We start from the raw sequence: 21,486 nt of genomic DNA on the forward strand, positions 1-21,486 counted from the left end.
GCGGGTGGGACTATCGAAGGGGCAAAATGCGAATACCTACAAGATTCCATAGAAAACCCTTGATCTTAACAACGACTGGTCTGAAGATGGGTTTTACATTATTCAGGAAGGAACTAGTAGAACATATGAACCTGTACGAACTTGTACGGCCTAGGAATGACAAGGGAGGAATAGCGAAATGCTAAACGCATTTCAATTAGTGGAAAAAACATTCCTTTTGTCGGAAAAAACTACTCGCGGGAGTCACGGGACGAAATTGGCTGATGGGATTCCTGAAGATACGTAAGTTTCATCATCCTATACCACACAATCAAAATTTGTCAGCATCTTCACGTACAGCCTTCGCGATCGTTGTCTGGCCGACTTGCTTTGCTTATCGTCACGATTTGGAGTACCATTTTTTTGTATGTCGACAGTCCGGCTCGTTTTTATTTCAATTTACAAACGTAGACTCCCAGCTTGCTTACGACATCCCGGATCGAAAGGTTGGGATTCCGCTTGAAACTGCTGGCCACTCTTTTCGTCGTTTTTGTGTTTTTGTCGAATTTGGAGTTTCCCGATTTTACCAGAACAAGCCTTTACATTCGGCCCATTTTGACGACCAAGGATTTTGGAGCTTTTGATTTCCTTCTCTTAAACTAGACAACCGAAGACCACAACTTGCTTCTAGCGAAGTGCTAGTACGCATGCAGTATTGAGTATTTTAAACTAAATCTATCTCGAGAATTTGATCGTTTAAAAAAGTTTCCGTCTTCAGTTAAGTTGTTCAGAAGGTCGGGGGCTTCAATTTGGTGCATGGTCTGTTTCAAAATTAGGTCACTACGCAGTACTAGTGTGCGTTTAGCTTTGCATATTTCGAACTTGAATAATCTCGTTAATACAACCACTCAGTAAGCTGCAGTGTTTAAAAAACTTGTTCAGAAGGTCATGAAATTTTGGTTTATGGACAGTTTGATTAGAAATAAGACCACTGTAAGACTAGTGCCACAGTCTGTTATGTTAATTTATCCTAGGCATCCAACTACTTAGAAAGTCGCAATATTCAGCAATTAGAATTCCCCAGTAGAAATAATGCTATTTAAATCATTTTGTTCTGAATTGTGTTTATGATTGCAAATTTTGTTTTAACTCTATTCAAGTGCTTTTATTTTATTTATTTGAGCAAGATACAACATGTAGAATGGGACTTTATTTGTGTTTGGCCCTACCCAAAGTGACTCATAGATTTTGGTAAAATATTTCGTACTTGACATTTCCTCCACTGGTGGCACCGGTCGGAGACCGTAGCTCTCTGGGGAGTTAGAATGCCGTGATGAGTAGAGGTCAAAATACGAAGAATTGTGTTCTGAACAACTTTGCTCAAGACTTTCTTGAAACATCAAACCTAAACTGCAAACTGAAAGGTAGTAATCTGGAAAATTCCAGTGAATTCAGAAATTGATGGTATGTTTAATGTGCCTATGTCACTAATTGTAATCTGAGATGGGTTAACCAGCTCCATTGACGAGTTAGCGTAAAAACCCTCTCTTCAATTGATTTTTTGCCGGTACGCAACTTTGTTGGTAACCGGTAAATGCCGTCCACATGGATTTTCTTTCATATAGAGCTCCTAGATAGTCTAATAGCTTAACAATTTTATTACTTTATTACATATGGACTTATCTTCGAGTACTGGATGCGCGCAAAACTCATGCTGCTGGTGGTAGATACTGTGTTCGATTCTTTTCAGCCAGTGAAATGCGAATCGAACCGAAACGTGACGACGATGACGAAAATGATATGTCCCGCCTATAGGTAGTAGTAGTTTGGCCTAGTCTCCCCGTGTTGTTGGCTGCATTTTTTTTGCAAATGGCACTCCGTCACTTTCCCGGTAAGGTCGTCCCAATTAGAGCGCAAACTGGAATCAAAACAACGACCGTAGAAAGAAAAATAGAAATAACGGCAGCTTGTCATACTGATTCCCGGCCCTATGCCATGGGAGCAGTTGACGACAACGACGATGTGTGCTTGCTTACCGATTAATAGACTGCCTAGCAGCGAGAAGATTAGATCACAGTTGTAGGTAAGCAGGAAACCCACCAGATTGCTGCCGATCATGGCTCCGAGCCGGCCGGTCATCAGTATCAGACAGAGAGCCATTGCTCTAGTTTCGGTATATTTTTTTTCCACGTGCCATGCAATGCGGTTCCGGTGGGCGCCCATTTGGGGGAGCACGCGATCATCGCAGACGGTGCGTTCAGTTTTTTTTTTGTATTTTTCGATGTGGATTGGGAGAAGTTCGTTAATCAATTTATGGATGAAAAATAAACGGGGAAAAAATTACATCAAATTGATGTTCGCTTTATATGTTCGAATGTCGTAATTGCTGGCAATGAAGATGAAAGGGAGTTCTTCTCCGTCGGTCGGCGTGGTTTGTGGGTAAACGGAGAAAGCGTTGCGCTTTGGAGAATCCGTTGGCTGTGAAACAGTAACTTGAGGAGAACATAAAAAAACTACAGTGGGCACGAGAAATTTAAGCTAGAGGAAAAAGAGTGCAAACAATTTCAATTTCGTCTGCATCAGTTACCTAGCCCTAATAACGAATGAACGAATGCGTAATTGTGGACTTAGTTATCTACCGTAAAACGTATCGCTGACGATAATCAGCGAGAGTGCAGTAGGCCGATCATTATCTGTCATCGCTACTAGCAATCAAGCATGGTAAACATTGAATCACAGCGCAAAGTTCGTACATTAATTCAATTACATTTACTAATTGCAATCGTTTCGCCTAGCTTTTTCATGTCTAACGTTGCGGAAATGAGCATTAGACTGGGACACAGTTGCATGAAAAAAAAGCGTTGGTGTAATTTTTTCGCTCCCATGCACTTTTCGTGTTCCTTATGGGTCCTGTAACAACTGTGTAACTTTTTAGATCGATCGGTGGAACCCCTGATTTGCGCCCGATTTTTGAAGTTTCCATACGATTTTATATGGGAAAATCCACTTTTTCAAAACTTATCCTTTATAAATTTCCAGTTGGCTCCTAAAAATATACCAATACATGATATTTGTAGGAAATTTTCCTGGGAATAATTCTTTTGAAGACTGTAAGGCGCTACAAAATTTGTAGAAAAAGTTATTCAGCTTAAACTGATCGAATGATCGAACGGCTCAACATTGAATTTTTCCAGCAACACTGCTGCAGCATGCTGCTGTTGCAAACTCAACAACGTGATGAGAAACAGTTTCGCATAGAATAAGGCTTGAAAGCGTGATTTTTTGCTCATAGTATCTTCGGATAAAATGCTTAGAATATCAATCCCTATATTTTGATAGTATTCGTTGTGTGATTTATACTCCTAAAAGTGAGAAATCAGCATTCTAAACACCCCTACGTAGTGAACAACATTTTTGTGTGCGATTAAGCTTGAAGGTATGATATTTTGCTCACGTTATCTTCATTATCGGAGAGCTTGCTTAAAATATTAACTATCAAGTTTTAATGTGGATTGATTACTCCCCCTAAAAAAGGAGGTAAACTTTCTGAACACCCACGTCGTGTAACACAACAAAATAAAAAAAGATCCCGATCAACAGAATTATTTGCTACAAGTTGTCGAATCCCACAGACAACAAAAGCCTCTGAAATATTGAAAGGTGATAACCTTTTTTGTCGAATTTTTGTATATGTTTTAATCAATATAAATTGCAGTAATTATAAGTAATAAAAAATTAAGTTTGAGCCAAAGATGTTTCCATTTTCAACAGACAGCGGTTTGCAATCAACAAGGGGAGCTAAAGAAAAACTTCGAAAACTTACCCTTTTCCAGTTGTTTCGGATCTTTCAGCGGCCCACCTTGATACCCGCTCAACCAACATCCCGTCCAAAGGTCAATACTCTCTTTTTCTCATTTTCAATAGACTTCATTTACGGTGGTCCGTAGTGACCTGCTAGCCATGTATCAGCACAAATTGTAGCTATGTATCTACCAAACTCCTTTCTGAAAGACACCAGGGTATGATCTATTAAATTGGCACCAGAACCCAAGTTGTCACACAAGGTGGGTGTTTAGAAAGCTTATTTCCCTCTTTTAGGGGGAGTAATCAATCTACATTAAAACTTGATAGTTATACTTGATAGATATTTTAAGCAAGCTCTCCGATAATGAAGATAACGTGAGCAAAATATCAAACCTTCAAGCTTAATCCCACACGAAAATGTTTTTCACTACGTAGGGGTGTTCAGAAAGCTGATTTCTCACTTTTAAGGGTATAAATCACACAACGAATACTATCAAAATATAGGGATTGATATTCTAAGCATTTTCTCCGAAGATACTATGAGCAAAAAATCACGCTTTCGAGCCTTATTCTATGCAAAACTGTTTCTCATCACGTTGTTGAGTTTGCAACAGCAGCATGCTGCAGCAGTGTTGCTGGAAAAATTCAATGTTGAGCCGTTCGTCAGACATTCGATCAGTTTAAGGTAAATAACTTTTTCTACAAATTTTGTAGCGCCTTACAGTCTTCAAAAGAATTATTCCCAGGAAAATTTCCTGCAAATATCATGTATTGGTATATTTTTAATAGCCAACTGGAAATTTCTAGAGGATAAGTTTTGAAAAAGTGGATTTTCCCATATAAAATTGTATGGAAACTTTAAAAATCGGGCGCAAATCAGGGGTTCCACCGATCGCCCTGAAAAGTTACACAGTTGTTACAGGACCCATAAGGAACACGAGAAGCGCATGGGAGCTAGTATTTAATTTTTGTCCCACCCTAATGAGCATGGCGTATGGAACATGTATGAGGATATTGAGTTTAGCTGAACTTTTCTCTAGTTCAGTATAAGAAAAAATTCACCAGATTGGGGGACGTTTTAACTATTTTTTCAACTAGTCATTTTTCTCCAGCATTGATGCATCCACTGCTGGGCTCAAGGTGGGTAATTTTTCACAAATTTAAAACATATCTTGGTATCATTGCCTTGTATTTTGCTTTTTTGTTCCAAACATTCAGTCTTTCTCTTAACTCTTAAGTTAAGACTATCTGAACTTAAAATATGCTTGTCTGGAATCTAGTAATAAATATAAGACTACTAAACAAAAAAAAAAAAAAACAACTGGAACTGAAAATTGTGCAAATATTAAATATGCTCATACTAAAGTAAAAAAAAATGCTTGCTGTCATGTTCAGAATGAAACTGAAGACGAACTCTCTGTAACCAATTTTCATATTGAGCCGAGAGAAGTTATTTTATGAATAGGTGGGGTCACGCGGATAATGGAATGGCAAACGAAAAAATACATTTTCGATATTATATTGAAGAATATAAGCTATTCGTCTTTGTCTTCACTAGTGTCTTATCCAATTCAGTTTTGACAATGCAATCAAAAGTTCGCAAAATTATACAAAGGACAGCTACCTAACAATATATATGAATAGTGTTATAGTCATATGTTTGGCAGAGCGCGGGTGGTAAAAAATGCTTAAAATATAAAGTCAATTTCGAAATTCAAAAGTTTATCTTGACGAGGCCCCTTACTTCTGCTGTCGCAAAATTTCTTACATTAACGTTAAAGTCGTCTGTAAAGCCCATGTGCTGACTATCTGTGCTGAGAATCATGCTGCTTGTTTTGATGCCCACTCGTCGGATTACACTCCAACGTGCAGTGTGCGCTTCGAACGGATTCGAAACTGTCCCCGATACACACACGTCATACCACTCGATCCAAGGTAGCTTTGATTAGTCGTGTCAGTTTTACGGGAAAACTAGCCAAGCAATAATTTGCCTAAACTGATCTCGATCGACTTTATCTTACGCTGCTTTAAAGTCCACGTAGAGTGAAAATTTGATCTGCAGTAGCGCGTGCTCACGTAAACCCCGCTTGATACTGGCCCACGAATTCTTCTGCTAAAGGAGATAGAAGACAGAGCAGAGTCTTGGAGAGATCTTTGTAGGTGGCGTTGACGTACGTTATGCCACGGTAGTTGCTGCATAGTTAACTTCTTTCCTACCTCTTTCCGTTGCTCCCCTTTTGAAGTGCTCATCGGAAAACTACTTCCACCTGTCGACCACCTCGCGCTCGCTTGTCGGTACACATATCTATACCCGGTGTGTAACTTTTCTTTTTTTGTCCCTGCTAGCGCTTCTTTCTAAGGATCGTGGTCAACTCTTCCGAGTTCGTCCATATTTGACCGCGTTTTTCCATACTCTTTTTCTTCTCCATCGCTTGCTTAATTGGCATTTCTCGCCCAACTAGTCATTTTGATGGTTCGAGGATTCCTCATCTCCGAATTTTCCAATTAATTTCTTTTCAAACGATCGCCATTTACGGAAAGTGTAACATTTCTCATTTCATTCAAAGAAAACGGCAACTAAAGCGCAATGAGAGTTAAAAATATGTTTTGGAAGTGATGCTTTTGAAGTTAAACAACATTCCCTGATTGGTTCCATTGCTTCAAAGACGGTTCTGAGGACTATCCGCGTGAAGGAAGACCAAAAAAACCTTCAAAGACGCCGAATTAAAAGAATTGCTCGTTGAGGTTCCATGCCAAACGCAAAAATAGCTTGCTTCAGTACCCGTTAAGCCATTTCCACACTGGCTGTCAAAGACTTATCGAGTTTTGAAAAGAGACTCGTCGCTCAGCTTCCTCCAGCGTCCATGATTAACATCCGTGAAGGGCCGCTGGGAGAATCAGCGTTCTGTATAGGGCGTTTTTTTGTACGCGATTGGATATTCGGTTCATAGAACTGTAAGTCCCCAGGTTTTTTTTCTCGAAGTACCCGTATTCTTTTCGACTTATCGAGGGTCCGCAAGTTCGATAAGCTATAGCGCTACAGGAGGTATGCTAGAAGGGATTTTCAGTACATAAGTATAGAGATGGCTGCATCTACCAGAGCTGCGGCAACACATACGAGCTGGGCACAGCTTTCATTGTAATGGGCAAAATGCAGGAGCGCGTGATTGGGTGGTGGCCAATCGACAACAGAATGTGCAAGTTGAGGATCAGAGGCCGTTTCTGCAACGTTAGCATCATTAACTAGCACAGCACTCACCTAGGAAGTAACGATGACGACGAGCGTAAACATGACGTCAAAATTGTAATCGAAGATCTCAACGCTTAGGTCGGCCAGGGGGAGGAAGTTAGACCGGTTATTGGGAAGTTTAGTTCACACCGGCTTACGAACGAAAACCGACCTGCGACTTATTGACTTCGCCACCTTCAAGAGTATGGCCATACGTAGTGCCTACTTCCAGCATGCCCTCCCATATCGGTATACCTGTTGATCCCCACAATAGACTGAATCGCAAATCGATCACGTTTTGATTGACGGAAGGCATTTCTCGGATATTATCGATATCCGACGTCGATTCTGACCACTATCGCCTCATGGTCAGAATGCACCATTTTTGGTTGCCAACAACATCCATTAGCGTCGCCCGTCGCTCTATGATCAGGAGTGACTCGCTGGAGTGTGAGAAAATGGAGCATCCGCTAGCTCAAATGTGTCGGGATAAGGATGGAGGAACTTGACGGATGGACGTGAGGTGATCGGCAGGTGAAAACGGCACAACAACGAACACCTGAATGGCGCAGAGGCAAAGGACCAAGACGACAGGAGGAACGACTTCATCAACACAGGGGATGAGGGAGACATATCGCCCCCCTACAATAAGAGAAATCGAGCTGCTAAAGAACAACAAATCAACAAATCTGTCTACACTAGCTGATAGCCAACATCTGGGATACAGAACAGCTATAGGAGGAGTGAAAAGAGAAAGTAATATGCCCAATATACAAAAAGGGCGACATGTTGGAATATGAGGACTACCGAGCGATCACGAGTGACAGCTCCTTGACAGTCATTATTATCGAGTCTGTCAGAGTGATATGGATCTGATAGATGAACGATAAATATCAAAATATATCTACTAATATCGTATAATATTACCGAAATATTTCTCTCTAAAATAAAGTCGTCTAGCCCCTAGCTTGAACCTCATGTTGGTCGTGTGAGGGCATGCATTTTTCTGCAGATTGTCCATTTCATGAACATCTGTGTCGGAAGGGTAAGAAGGAAGAGTGACTTTTCTATTTGTTCGTTCTGTAACAAAGTTAACAACCAACAGTCCCGTGCGGATAAATCTCTGTAAGCTCAATTCCCGAAACTTTTCTCAGATGAAATGGGACTCTGCTCGAAGACTTAAGTTCGACAGACGCACAAGGAAGATCCCACGCCAGTCTACCGTGTGAAACATCCAGTTGCATACAATGTTCCAGGAGCGGTAGACGATGCTCTCAACGATTGCAGTCGATCACTCAGATTGGGCAGCACCGATTGTCGTTGTGCGCAAACCGAACGGTAGAGTCCGAATTCGTGCCGATTTTTCAACAGGTCTTAACCATGTTTTGGAGTCGAATCAGTGTTCGCTTCCCCTACCAGAAGACCAAGATGACTGGATGGAAGGATCCAACGTCTACTTCAAAGAGAAATGTGTGGGATATAATAAGAACATGATCGATTGGCACTTAATAAGTTCATAAACTCAACACTGGGGGTGTTAAAGATACCCATTTATTGCTAAGTTAAATATAATGTGTAGAGCTGAAACAAAAGAGATGTAACACGCTGAAACAAAAGAGAGAGAACGAATGGTTCTCCTTATCCGTTATGTAGATACTGCAGTGCTGCTATCTGAGAAAGACTCAGATCCATCAAAAAAAGTAAAGGAGACAATTCCATACGGTCATCGCGACTGATTGTGGTTGAAGAAAGATCTTCGATGCCTCAGGCTCATTCTTTGTACGATTTTCAGAGCAAGCAGTCACACGTAGAAAATTTGGAAGAGAGATGGCCTCCAAGCGTCACGACAAAATGGACTCCAGGGATCAACCTCTTCTGATAGTAAATACCCACAGGGGACTTTTCCGTTATAATCGCCTGGAATCAAAGCAGTCCCGGACGCTTTCCAGCAGATCGTGTACGCAGTGGTGAGTAGCATTAGAAATGCCTGCAGTTATTTGGATGACGTTATGTTAGTTGGTAGCCGGACGAAAGAAGAACCTGGCAAAAAAACTTGAAAGATGTGCTTAAACTTCTGAAAAATAAGGATTTACAGTGCGAATAGAGAAGTGTATATTCAACATGCAAGAAGCGGAATACTTGGGGCAAATCTTGGATGGTGATGGCATCAGACCTAATCCAGGCAAAACGTCAGCTATCGCTACCATAACACAGCCTCAAGATATTCCTTCACTCCGTTTATACCTCAGAGCCGTCAGTTATTACGCAAGTACATTACGGAAATGCGAAAGCTACGATTCCCGATGGATCAACTGATGAAGTCGGGAGCAAAGTGTATTTGGTCTGAAGCAGGCAGGTCTGAACCGATTCAGTGAAATTCTCGGTCACCGTTGGTGCTTACACATTATGATCCCAGCTTGAAGATCAACGCGGATTTAGTCGCGAGCCGAGTTAACTACAGTCAAATCGACAAGGAGGGGTGGGCGCTGGTCTTCGCAGTAACACGGTTTCATCGGATTATCTCCGGATGACATTTTGTTTTGGAAACGGCTCACAAGCCTTTGCTAGCCATTTTCGGCAAAGGGCATCCCTGTGTATACAGTCAACAGACTTCAGCGATGGGCGTTAACTCTGCTGCTGTATGACTTTAATATCAAGTATGTTAGTACCTACAGTTTTGCCTATGCAGATGTCTTGTCCCGTCTGATCAACACCCACGTCCGTTCAAACGAAGATTATGTCTTAGCATCGATTAAGCTGAAAGACACTGCAACTAAGTCGGAAGCAGTACTAAAGCAGGTGAAGCAGGGAGAATCTGGTGATTCCTGCGAAATCCGGTGATCGAGTTCTACGACTTCTACACTAGGGGCACCCAGGAGTAGAAAGGATGCGATCAGTAGCACGTAGCTACGTCTATTGACCAGGAATCGACGAGCAGAACAATCAGTGTCTTCGTTCGTACGTGGAATGTTCGAGAGCATTGAAGACCAACTCTAAAATCAACTTGAAATCTTGGCCATCACCAAAGAAGCTTTGGCGGCGAATACGGATGCGGATTATGCTGGACCGGTTTATGGCAAATACTACTTGATTATTGTCGACACTTTCAGCAAATGGCCAGAAGTCGTCTCTATCAACCGCATCACAACATCTGCAACTGTGACTTTGTTCCGGAAAATCTTCGGAGCGGATTTCCGGAGACTTTGGTTACAGGCAACGGTACGTAGTTCACAAGTGAAAAATGCAGGGCCTTCTGTAGCTACCGTAGTGTGCTACATCTGAAGACACCATCATACCATCCGCAGTCGAACGAACTCGCCTTCGTCGACGCATTTGAGCGAGGGCCTCGGAAAATCATGGTGGGGGAGAGGCCCTCGACGAAGCACTCGACAATCTTTTCATGTGGTATCGCTCCACACCAAGTGCGCTGAAGGGAAGTCGCCTGCAGATCTGCTACTGGGCAGAAACTTACGAACCAGAATGGATCTACTGAAACCGCCAACTTCGTTCTACAAACAAACTGAATCCAAGCAAGAAGATCAGCTCAACCGAAAGCATAGCAAAAAAGCAAGAAATTACGATGCCAAAGATCTAGTTTGAACTTACTTACTTTACTTTTACGGCGACAGACCGATTATCGTTCCAATGCCGAATCAAAAATACGTCGCCATGTCACTCGGTCTTGAGCTGCTATTCTCCAATCTCCCTCGGCATCCTCGACGACAGCAAACATCCAACGAGTGTGAGGCCTACCTAGAAGTCGACGGCCTCTGGTTTGAACTAAAGTACAGCAAAACAACACCTGCTCATGGGAGTTCGGTCAAACTCTAGGACGGATTGGTCGAGTTATCTATAACGTTTGACTACAGGCGAGGCGGGATCTCGTGAGGTCCCATGCGAATCAACTGAAGAAGCGGTATAAACCAGAACAACTAACAACACCATTGAAACAGCAGACTTTCCAAATTTGCTAAACATATTTCTGGAGTCCTGCGGTCTAAGTGAGTCTACAACTACTGAACCAGAAAAACCCAAGTCAACCAATCCAGAGTCACCTGAACCGTCTCGACCAATGAAAATACCTCACCAAACACCTGGAAACTCCCCAAGAACATTACTCAGTAGCAACCGAGCCAACTTCACCAATCTCCGAGAGTCAGAAGACTACCCGTGAGGTATGTGCCGCATCATCTCTTTTGAGGGGGGAGGTGTTGGGAGGACCACTCTACGAACCAACAGTGCAAGATTTGGGTGTTTTCTGGTATTTTTTTTTTGCGGGAACTGGTCCATTTTGGCACGCTCTTCAAGAATAGCCATTAAAAAAGTAAGGTGACCTCGATTTTAATGGCTATTCTTGATGAGCATGCCAAAAAGGACCCATTCCCGCAAAAAACGAGAAAACACAAAATTTGACAAAGGAATGTCGGTCAACTCATCGTCTGACACCTGGCGTAACGAGTTTATACACTCAGCTGGACCAAGCAAACAAATTTAGGTCAATATTCTAGGCGTAAATAGAATTTACAACGTGTTTCAGAGGTTACTTCTGATGGAAATCTGACTGACGCCAGTACACTGGCAGTGTTGGCAGAAAAAATGATTTGCAATATAAAATTCGACATACTCAACTTTGAACAGCTCTAGTATTTTTTTGGCACACCCTAGCTTTTCAGTGTCTTCGGCCAAGTTGTTAGGCATCAAAAAACCTACCTCTTGAAGTCATGAAACCTATGCAAAAAAGTTGGTTTTTCCGTACAAATCTCCATATAAATTTAAAATGCAATGCGCCAAGCGGAGACAAAACCAATCGACTTCCAATAAATTCAGGATTGTTTGGGGCCCCAAATAGAACAAAAAAAAACTTGGTTCTGGCTTTCTGCTATCAAGTTTCGTTTTTTTCCATATAACGATTCCCCACCCTAATATATATGCCAGTTATATGCTGTTGATTTCTGGTCGTCATTCCTGTTCTGGGAAGAGCCAGTTATGTTTAACTGAATCTGTTGACACAAATACCTACAGTGAAAGAGGACATTATTATCTTCATAGGACTAGAAAGCATTCTCGACTGGAAAAAAGGCATTCGGCAGTTCCAATAAACGGATGAGTCCCAAATATACACCACACAACATATCGACAGCATCCGAGATTTTGTGAAGATGATAGCATTCCTTTGCACAATTTCATCAAGGGCAGTGTTGAATAATAAGTTAAAGGACCAGCAAATATCTTAAAATAACAATATAGTTCACTCTCGAATTTCCCATATATTCCCGTGAAGACAGACAGGGAACACCCCCTCTTGTGGTGAAAAAGGTAACTAAACTCATTGCACAGTGGTACAGTAAGGCAATTTAGGCGGACATAGGCTTTTCGTTGCGATTTTGGTTTGCGGTTTAAAGCCATAATTTTTGTAAAAAGTTGTTTCTTATACATAGTCCTCTATTCATGTGCGAATGAAAATTAGGGTGGTCCTAAAATCAACGAAATAAAACATTCTTTGGCAAACTTGTAGACCAACTAATTCTAAGTAACTTTGTAAAAAAACTTTTTTGTAGACATGAAATATGGTTCCCAAAAACAGTCTTTTCGCTCTATTTTTTCAATTTAAATTTAAAAACAAAGTTTTCTTCGGTAACTTTAATCAAAAATACGCCAATTTTGGCGAAAAAACATTGTCGATATATTATACAGATGAAGAGTTTTCACTATTTCTATTTTAAAAATATATTTGATACATTGATGTCTCCGTTTAGGGCAAACATAAATAATATTTTTTGGTATCATTTGATAGAACAAATATTGTATAAATATTGTGAAGAAATACCGAAAGTTGCTTAAAATTAGTTGATCTACAACTGTGCCGATGAATGTATACATTTATTTATGCAAATAAAAAGTTAGTTTTTTCATTTAGTCGAGTTCAGGACCACCCTAATTTTCATTTGCACATAAAAAATAGACTAAATATAAGAAACAAGTTCTTAGAAAAAAATTTCACTCTAAAACCACAAAATCGCATCGGAAAACTCGTGTCCGCCTACATTGCCTTACTGTATCACTGTGCATTGTTGTTGAATTTCTGTGAGCGTGTGACATTCTCACACACGAAACTGAATTTACTCAATTTTAGATTTAGTTGACTCAATTTCATACTTTCACAAAAAAAAAATATGTTGCAGATTTCGTGCGTATATTGTTTGTATGTAAAACTAACGCCATTCCGGGAGTTAAATATTGATGATATAATAGATGTAGCTTATCGAGGCACGAAGAAGAAATATTCAAATAATCAGGCCACGACGTGTAAGTGGTAAACTAATCCCAAGTTGCTATATACGTGGTTCCCTGTGTAACTTCACTAGCTCAGATCCATCACGGGAAGCAACTACGAAATGTGCTGCCGTCAAGCTCAAGCTCAATAATCAGGCCACGAAGTGTACAATTAAATGAATTTTTCAATTACCTCGTGAAAAAGATAAAAGGAGAAACCGCACAATGGTTGTCAATAGTCGTATATGGTTGTTGTGCAACTTTTAGATTAGATAACACTTGAATGTTCTATCAATTTAACAATTTAAGTATGGATACATATCATGTTTTAATTGGTTTAAAAGCTTTATTATATTATATATAAAAGATATTCAACAAAACAAACATAATTAGTGATAACAACTGTTATGCAAAAACTATTATTTAATGTTTAGTTTTCTTCGTTTTGAAAGTATTTTTTGTTTTTTTTATCCCTCCGAATTTTTTGCTCTCGAGTTCTAATCTTCGTATTCATCACTTGCAGCTTTGCTTTAACCAGCATATTTATGTATTTACTAGCTGACCCGGCAAACTTCGTCCCGCCTATTTTTGTGTTTAATTCAATAATTTTCAACATTCCAAATTCATTGATTAGTTGCGACTTGTTTATATCGTTTGAAATTATTGGTTTTATCGGAATGACAACATCCTCGACTTTTGCCTTTAGTACATCACCTCTATTCCGAAAACACTCATGTTAGGTGGTATTCAGTTATTTTTGTTGTTTTCCAGAAACTGAAAGTGGTCATCTTCGAATTCATTATGGTGTCCAGGGTCAATGCTTGGCTTCTATACATTATTTCGATTACGGAAATATTCATATGCATTAGTATTCGGCTGTTTCCCAGAAGTTGCCATCTTACAATTCAAAATGGTGTCTGAGGTCAATTTTTAGCTCCATGCATCATTCTGGTTAAAGAAACACTCATATTGGGTGGTATTTGGTCCCTTTAGGCTATTTTTTTTGGAGACAATTTCTGGCCCCTGAGCGTCATTCTGGTTTAAGAAACACCAATAATAGGTGTTATTTAGTCATTTTCGGCTGTTCTACAGAAACCGGAAGTCACCATCTTAGAATTCAAAATGTTGTCTGTGGTCGATTCTAGCTCCTGTGTATCATTCTGGTATCGAAACATCTCATATTGGATGGAAATCGGCCGGTTGAAGAAATACCCATATTGGGTGTAATTTGGTTATTTTCAGCAGTTTTCCATTTACCGGAAGTCATCATTTTACAATTCATAATGTTATCTGAGGTCGATTTGTAGCTTCAGTGCATCATAACAATCCCGGAAATACCCATAATGAGTGTTATTTGGTCTTTTGCCACTGTTGTTTAGGAACCGGAAGTTGCCATATTGGATTTCAAAATGGCATTTGGAGACAATTTCTGGCCTCTGAGCATCATTCTGGTTAAAGAAACACCCATATTTGGTTGTTTTTGGGTCATTTTCGGCAGTTTTCCAGTCACCAAAAGTCGCCATTTTAATACTCAAAATGTTGTCTGAGGTTGATTTGTGGTTTCAGTGCATCATCACGATTTCGGAAATACCCATATTGGATGGTATTTGGTCATATCTCGCTGTTTCTCAGAAACCGGAAGTCGCCATCTTGGATTTCAAAATGGTATTCAGAGACAATTTCTGGCCTCTGAGCGTCATTCTAGTTAAAGAAACATCCATATTGGTGGTATTTGGTCATTTTCCTCTTTTTTCCAATCACTGGAAGTCGCCATCTTACAATTCAAAATTTTGTCTGACTTTCCAAAAACCGGAAGTCGCCATCTTGGATTTCAAACTGGCATTTCGAGACAATTTCTGGCCTCTGAGCGTCATTCTAGTTAAAAAAAACCATATTAGGTGGTATTTGGTCATTTTCGGCAGTTTCCCAGTCACCGGAAGTCGCCATTTTACAACTCAAAATATTGTCGGAGGTCGACAAACGTACAAACCGGGAACAACCCCCCATGGATTGCCTTATACATAGGCGAACTTTATTATTATAAAATATTCGGCCGAGTCCACTTCACAATAAAATGTGAATTTTTTTCAGTGTACCCATTAGGGTAATATTATTGTCAAAAGTTGCTCTATTTCGCATGTCGTGTAGAACAAAATCAGAAGTGGCGCACCTAGCGGTCGAAAAGGTGACTAACGCTTCTGTCATTTTCAATTTGTCTTCATAATTTCACGTAAGAGAACTATATTGGTATTTAATATATTTGGGACCAGCCAACGTTACGTTAGCGACTGATATCTAAACCGCTATTTATACGCATGATTTTTAATCTCTATTGTATCGTTTGAATCAGCCCATTGGTATTGGTATTCGTCAAAAAAGGTCTCCGTGAGCAGTCTCAATTTAAATTACCGAATAAAAGAAAGTCCTTCAGCTTGACAGTATTTTTTTCAACCTTCTCCTGTGTTGGTGACTTCGCAGTTCGACAATCGTGCTCGGATCTTTAAAAGGCGACCCTACTCTGAAAGGTTAATAATTTTTTGTGATCTAATTTTCGGATGTTTGCAGTATATCGAGTTACGTTATATCGAGGTTGCCTCATATCGAGGTATGACTGTATTTGAAAATGTATTACAGATGTCGTGGATGCAAATATAGCGAGTATTACGCTGCTGGCAGCCATTAGCTCGAGATCATGTTTTTTAAACTGGTGGACTGGTGGTAAGTTTTTCTCAACATCTACTTAGCCGATTTTTCTGAAATTTCTCAGCGTGTAAAAATGGGTTATCTAACTTGTTACATAGCCGTTTCCCGATATCTGATTTTTTCAATTTTTCATGATTTCTTAAATAGCGATGTTTCATGAAAAAAATTACTTTTTTGACAAAAATAGCCGCTATTTTTGCATTTTTTTAGTTTTTTAAAAACGGCTATGTAACAATTTAGATAATCCATTTTTACCTGCTAAAACAAAATTTCAGCGAAATGAGTTCAGTAGATGCTGAAAAAAACTTACTACCAGTTAAGTACTGATTTAAAGAGAGCATCCGTGTTTCCAGCTGTGAACAGCGTAATTCTCATTATATTTACATCAACGACATGCAAAATACATCTTCAAATATACCTCAATCGATAGCCAAAATACCCGAACATTTAATTTTACTCTGAGCATCCGAAAAAAATCACAAAAGTTCATTATTTTTCGACCTTCCAGAGTAGGGTCCCCCCTTAACTGACAAGATAATGGTCCCGAAAAGTTATTCCAACCAACACATCCGAAAATACTGACCATCAAGAAGAACATGATCGATCTGAGAACATGTGTCTTCATTTTAATATCTTCACTCGTGCTTCCGAATGTTTAAACGTAGGAAGTGTAGTACCGTGCTGGATCGAAACCCGTACAGTATCGAAATCCGTACACCTTGATGTTTTTCTATAGTTTTAAGCATTATAAAAATGAAAATTCATATGATAGTTACATTACATATCCGTTGAGCTGTTGGCCTTCTGTTAAATCAAACTATGCGCCAGTAGGCCATGAAATAAAAATATTAAAAATAAAAAATCAATCGCGTTCCGGATTCAGTTGTCATTTCGTTGTATCGTTAGAGAATTTACTAAGGAATCGTTCTTCAGATAAAAACGATTTTCAAGTGGGATATAAGTGTTTTACTCTGTTTTTTTTTTAAATTGATGGAAAAGGTAGGTCTTTGTCATTTTCGAGCTGGATATTTTCTGGTAAATAGTGTAAATTGTATTTATTCAACAAAAACTGTGCCGTACGGATTTTGATTCTTGTTAATTGCTTGAATCGAAATCCGTAGAGCTTGTGTATCATGCATATATTGTTGAGCTTTCTTCATGTTTTCAGCATATTTTGGAAGAAAACAAGTAGAAATATACGGCAAACAACTTCGAACTTTAGGAACCAATTGATCCTCAAAAATAATTTATTCGTAAATTTTAAGATAATTTAAAAATAAAAGATGTTCATTTTTAGTCTTTCTATATCTATACAGATTTCGATTCATTGTTGTATAGACTTTGATCCAGTCTATATCGCGTGTGTACGGGTTTTAATTCAGACAAAAAACTGTGTACGGATTTCGATCCGAAACATGTTCTATTTGAACATGATTTTTCCGAGTTTTGGAGTGATTTTAATAATTTTGCTTGAAAATAGTGATAAAATATAAGTAGACCTATAACATTTCGTTGTTTTGCTCTCGTCTCGATTAGACGCAAATTGTTTATCTCCGTTTGAGTTCGCAAAATAACAATACACGAGTTATCGTACGGGTGTTTTTTTTTGTCGATTAGTTCTTGTGCTACGCGATAACAATAGCCTGTTATATATCGGCAAAAACATCTGCACACTGGTAGGGGCAGGCTACCCCGCCAGTGATTCGATACGCAGCTGATATATTAGCAAGAATAATTCTCCCGCACCGCTGTTACCCCGCTAGCAGCACGGACCATCATACGATCGAGCGAGTGGAAGTCAACTACAAGTGGCATCTACAAGGTCGCGTGTAGGACACGGCCAAACACGGTCACAACACGAAGCTGGATCGTCATTGTTTGTTCTGCAGAGACGCTCGATTAATACTACTATCAGCCGTGAGGTCGTGACTTAGACGTTCGGTGAAGTATTACCTTTAGAATTTTTACTATTATTATTAATATTATTACTATGTTATAATATTATTATTAATATTATTATTGATATCATTATTGTTATGATTATTATTATTACTATAATTATTATTATTATTATTATTACTATTGTTATTAGTATTAGTATTACTGTCTTTTTTTTATTTGATCCATTGTAGATTGAAAAATTGTTTTTAAAATTTAATATCAACTACTTGAACACCCCCCCCCCCCCATATTCGAATATTTATCGTTTGTGTGCGGTAGAGCGTAACGCGCCCGCAAAATGGACGACATGCAGGTGCAACTTTTCCTGGAAGTGGACACAAACGGGGAAGAAATTGAAATTTCTCCCATCAGCTCACCCCTACCTTCCCCTGTGCCCTCCCCTTTGCCAAGTCCTGTACCAAGAGTACCGGAAGTACGGGTAAAAGCTTACCCAGATGCCGCTGGCGGTCCCTACGTTGTTTATTTCCGGCCCATAAAAAAGCCATTGAATATTATTTAAATTGGCATGGACCTGGCAAAACATTTTTCGGCCGTAACCGAGATTACGAAGGTGAGGCCGAACAAACTGCGAGTTGTCGTGAGTAGCTTGAAGCAAGCAAACGAAATTGCTGGCTACGAGCTCTTCACGAGAGAGTATCGCGTGTACATCCCTGCCAAGGATGTAGAAATCGACGGTGTGGTTACCGAGGGAAATCTCAATGTCGATGACATTTTGCGTCATGGAGTTGGCTGTTTTAAAAACCCCTTGATGCAAAGTGTAAAGATACTGGATTGCAAGCTATTGCATTCAGTATCCATTGAAGAAGGGAAGAAGAAATTCCTCCCTTCGGATTCTTTCCGAGTAACATTCGCCGGATCCGCGCTGCCGAACTACGTCCGCTTGGACAGGGTTCGTCTACCTGTACGCCTGTTCGTACCGCGGGTCATGCATTGCCAAAACTGTAAGCAGTTAGGTCACACAGCCACCTACTGCTGCAACAAGGCACGCTGTAGCAAGTGCGGAGGCAATCATGCTGAGAACGCTTGCAGTGGGGATACTGAAAAGTGTCTTTATTGCGAGGGAACTCGGCATGACCTTCCGGCATGTCCCGCGTACAAACAGCGCGAGGAAAAAATTAAGCGTTCCCTTAAGGAACGATCAAAGCGCTCTTTTGCAGAAATGCTTTAGAGGGTTGAGCCACCCTCGACAGGAAACATCTTTTCCTTTTTGCCAACCGATGAGGGTACATCTGACGATCCCGTCGAAGGGTGTTCTTATGCCTTGCCAGAGGGATCTAGGAAGAGGAGAATGCTCAACTCTCCTAATCTTTCTCGTAAAGGTCGTAAGATAACCCCTAGCGGAATGACCAATAAGACAACACAAAAAGGAAGCGGTGAAGAAAACCGAAGCAAGTACCCCCCGGTTTTAATTTCAAATCAAACCAGGAGTACCCACCGCTTCCTGGGGCACCAAAAACCCCTCGTGCACCCATTTCTCCATCAGAAGACATAAAAGAAACAGGGTTCATAAAATTCTCTGATATTGTGGACTGGATATTTAAAACATTCAACATACCAGATTCCCTACAAATTATTCTTCTTGCCCTCCTTCCTACAGTGAAAACCTTTTTGAAGTAACTAGCAGCAACTTGGCCCCTCATTTCAGCTATCATATCTTTCGATGACTAATACGGCGAAAGAGGTTAGAAATTTTATCACTGTATTACAGTGGAACTGCAGAAGTATCATCCCCAAATTCGATCTATTTTCTCATTTAATAAATACATACAATTGTGACGCATTTGCGCTCTATGAAACCTTTCTCAATTCAAACGATCAACTCAATTTCCACGATTTTAACATTATTCGTCGAGATCGAGACTCACACGGTGGAGGGGTACTTTTAGGGATTAAAAAGTGCTATTCCTTCTTCCGAATCGACCTCCCCTCGATCTCGAATATTGAAGTTGTTGCCATTCAAACGAATATGAATGGAAAAGACCTTTGCCTTGTTTCGTTATATATCCCCCCATCCGCGCGGATTGAACAGAAGCAACTCCTTGATATAGCAGAATTGCTTCCCGCACCTTTTTTGATTTTGGGAGATTTTAACTCTCACTGTTCGCTATGGGGGTCGCTGTACGACGACAACCGATCTTCTTTAATTTGTAACTTGATCGACGACTTCAATATGACACTTTTGAATACTGGGGAAGCGACACGTGTACCTAATCCTCCAGCACGTGAAAGCGTGCTTGACCTATCCCTTTGCTCGACATCACTAGCGTTAGATTGCCAGTGGAAAGTAATCAACGACCTCCACGGTAGTGATCATCTTCCAATCGTTATATCAATTGCTAATGGTTCAACTCCCCCGAACCCAATCAATATATCCTACGACCTTACACGTAATATTGATTGGAAGCGTTATGAGTCTATTATAGCGGAATCTATCGAGACTCACGAGGAACTTCCTCCGGAGGAAGAATACACGTTCTTAGCTGGCTTGATAATCGACGCCGCGACGCAAGCTCAGACGAAACCGATACCCGGGGTAACGATTAGACAACGCCCTCCCAACAAATGGTGGGACAAAGAGTGCTCTGAGCTGTACGCGCGAAGGTCCGCGGCGTATAAGGACACTACCGGGAGTACGGCACTGTCAACCTACTACGAAAGTACGAGGCACTGGGCAGGCAGATGAAGAGCTTAGTAAAGGCGAAAAAACGCGGGTACTGGCGGCGGTTCGTAAACGCGTTGTCGAGGGAAACAGCGATGAGCACTCTTTGGGATACCGCCAGGCGCATGCGGAACCGTGACGTTTCGAATGAGAGTGAGGAGTATTCAGATCGCTGGATACTCGATTTTGCCAAAAAGGTCTGTCCGGACTCTGTACCGGAACAGAAAACCTTTCGCGACGCGTTTATAGTAACTACGGAAGAGCCTCCATTTTCGATGTTGGAATTTTCAATGGCTCTCCTGTCGTGCAACAATAAGGCTCCAGGGTTAGATAGAATAAAATTCAACCTGTTGAAGAATCTACCCGACTCTGCAAAAAGACGCTTGTTGGACTTGTTCAACAAGTTTCTTGAGCTAAATATTGTTCCGCATGACTGGAGGAAGGTAAAAGTCATTGCTATTCGGAAACCCGGGAAACCTGCCTCTGATCACAATTCATATAGGCCGATTGCGATGCTCTCTTGCCTCCGGAAATTAATGGAGAAAATGATCCTCTTACGGTTAGACAAATGGGTCGAAACAAACGGTTTACTTTCAGATACTCAATTTGGCTTTCGCCGGGGCAAAGGGACAAACGATTGCCTAGCGTTGCTTTCTACTGAAATTCAACTCGCATTTGCTCGAAAAGAGCAAATGGCTTCTGCGTTCTTGGATATTAAGGGGGCTTTTGACTCTGTCTCTGTAGAAGTTTTAAGCGCGAAACTTCATTCGCAGGGACTTTCACCAAATTTGAATAACTTTTTGCTCAATTTGTTGTCAGAAAAGCATATGTATTTCTCACATGGCGATTCGACAACTTCCCGAATTAGTTACATGGG

General features: G+C 40.4%; 1 protein-coding gene across 1 annotated transcript in view; it reads right to left on the minus strand.

Moving 5' to 3' along the window:
* Positions 1-1,619: 1,619 nt before the first annotated feature.
* Positions 1,620-21,486, minus strand: part of LOC129718092 (synaptic vesicle glycoprotein 2C) — a 39,159-nt gene continuing 19,292 nt past the window's right edge. Inside the window, exons 8-9 of the mRNA XM_055668511.1 lie at positions 2,016-2,143; positions 1,620-1,897 (exon numbers count right to left, since the gene is read on the minus strand). Coding sequence (XP_055524486.1) covers positions 1,860-1,897; positions 2,016-2,143 — 166 coding nt within the window. The 3' untranslated portion in view covers positions 1,620-1,859. The remainder of the gene's footprint in view (positions 1,898-2,015; positions 2,144-21,486) is intronic.

This window comes from Wyeomyia smithii, chromosome 1 (assembly GCF_029784165.1).
Source record: "Wyeomyia smithii strain HCP4-BCI-WySm-NY-G18 chromosome 1, ASM2978416v1, whole genome shotgun sequence".
NCBI classification, from domain to species: domain Eukaryota; kingdom Metazoa; phylum Arthropoda; class Insecta; order Diptera; family Culicidae; genus Wyeomyia; species Wyeomyia smithii.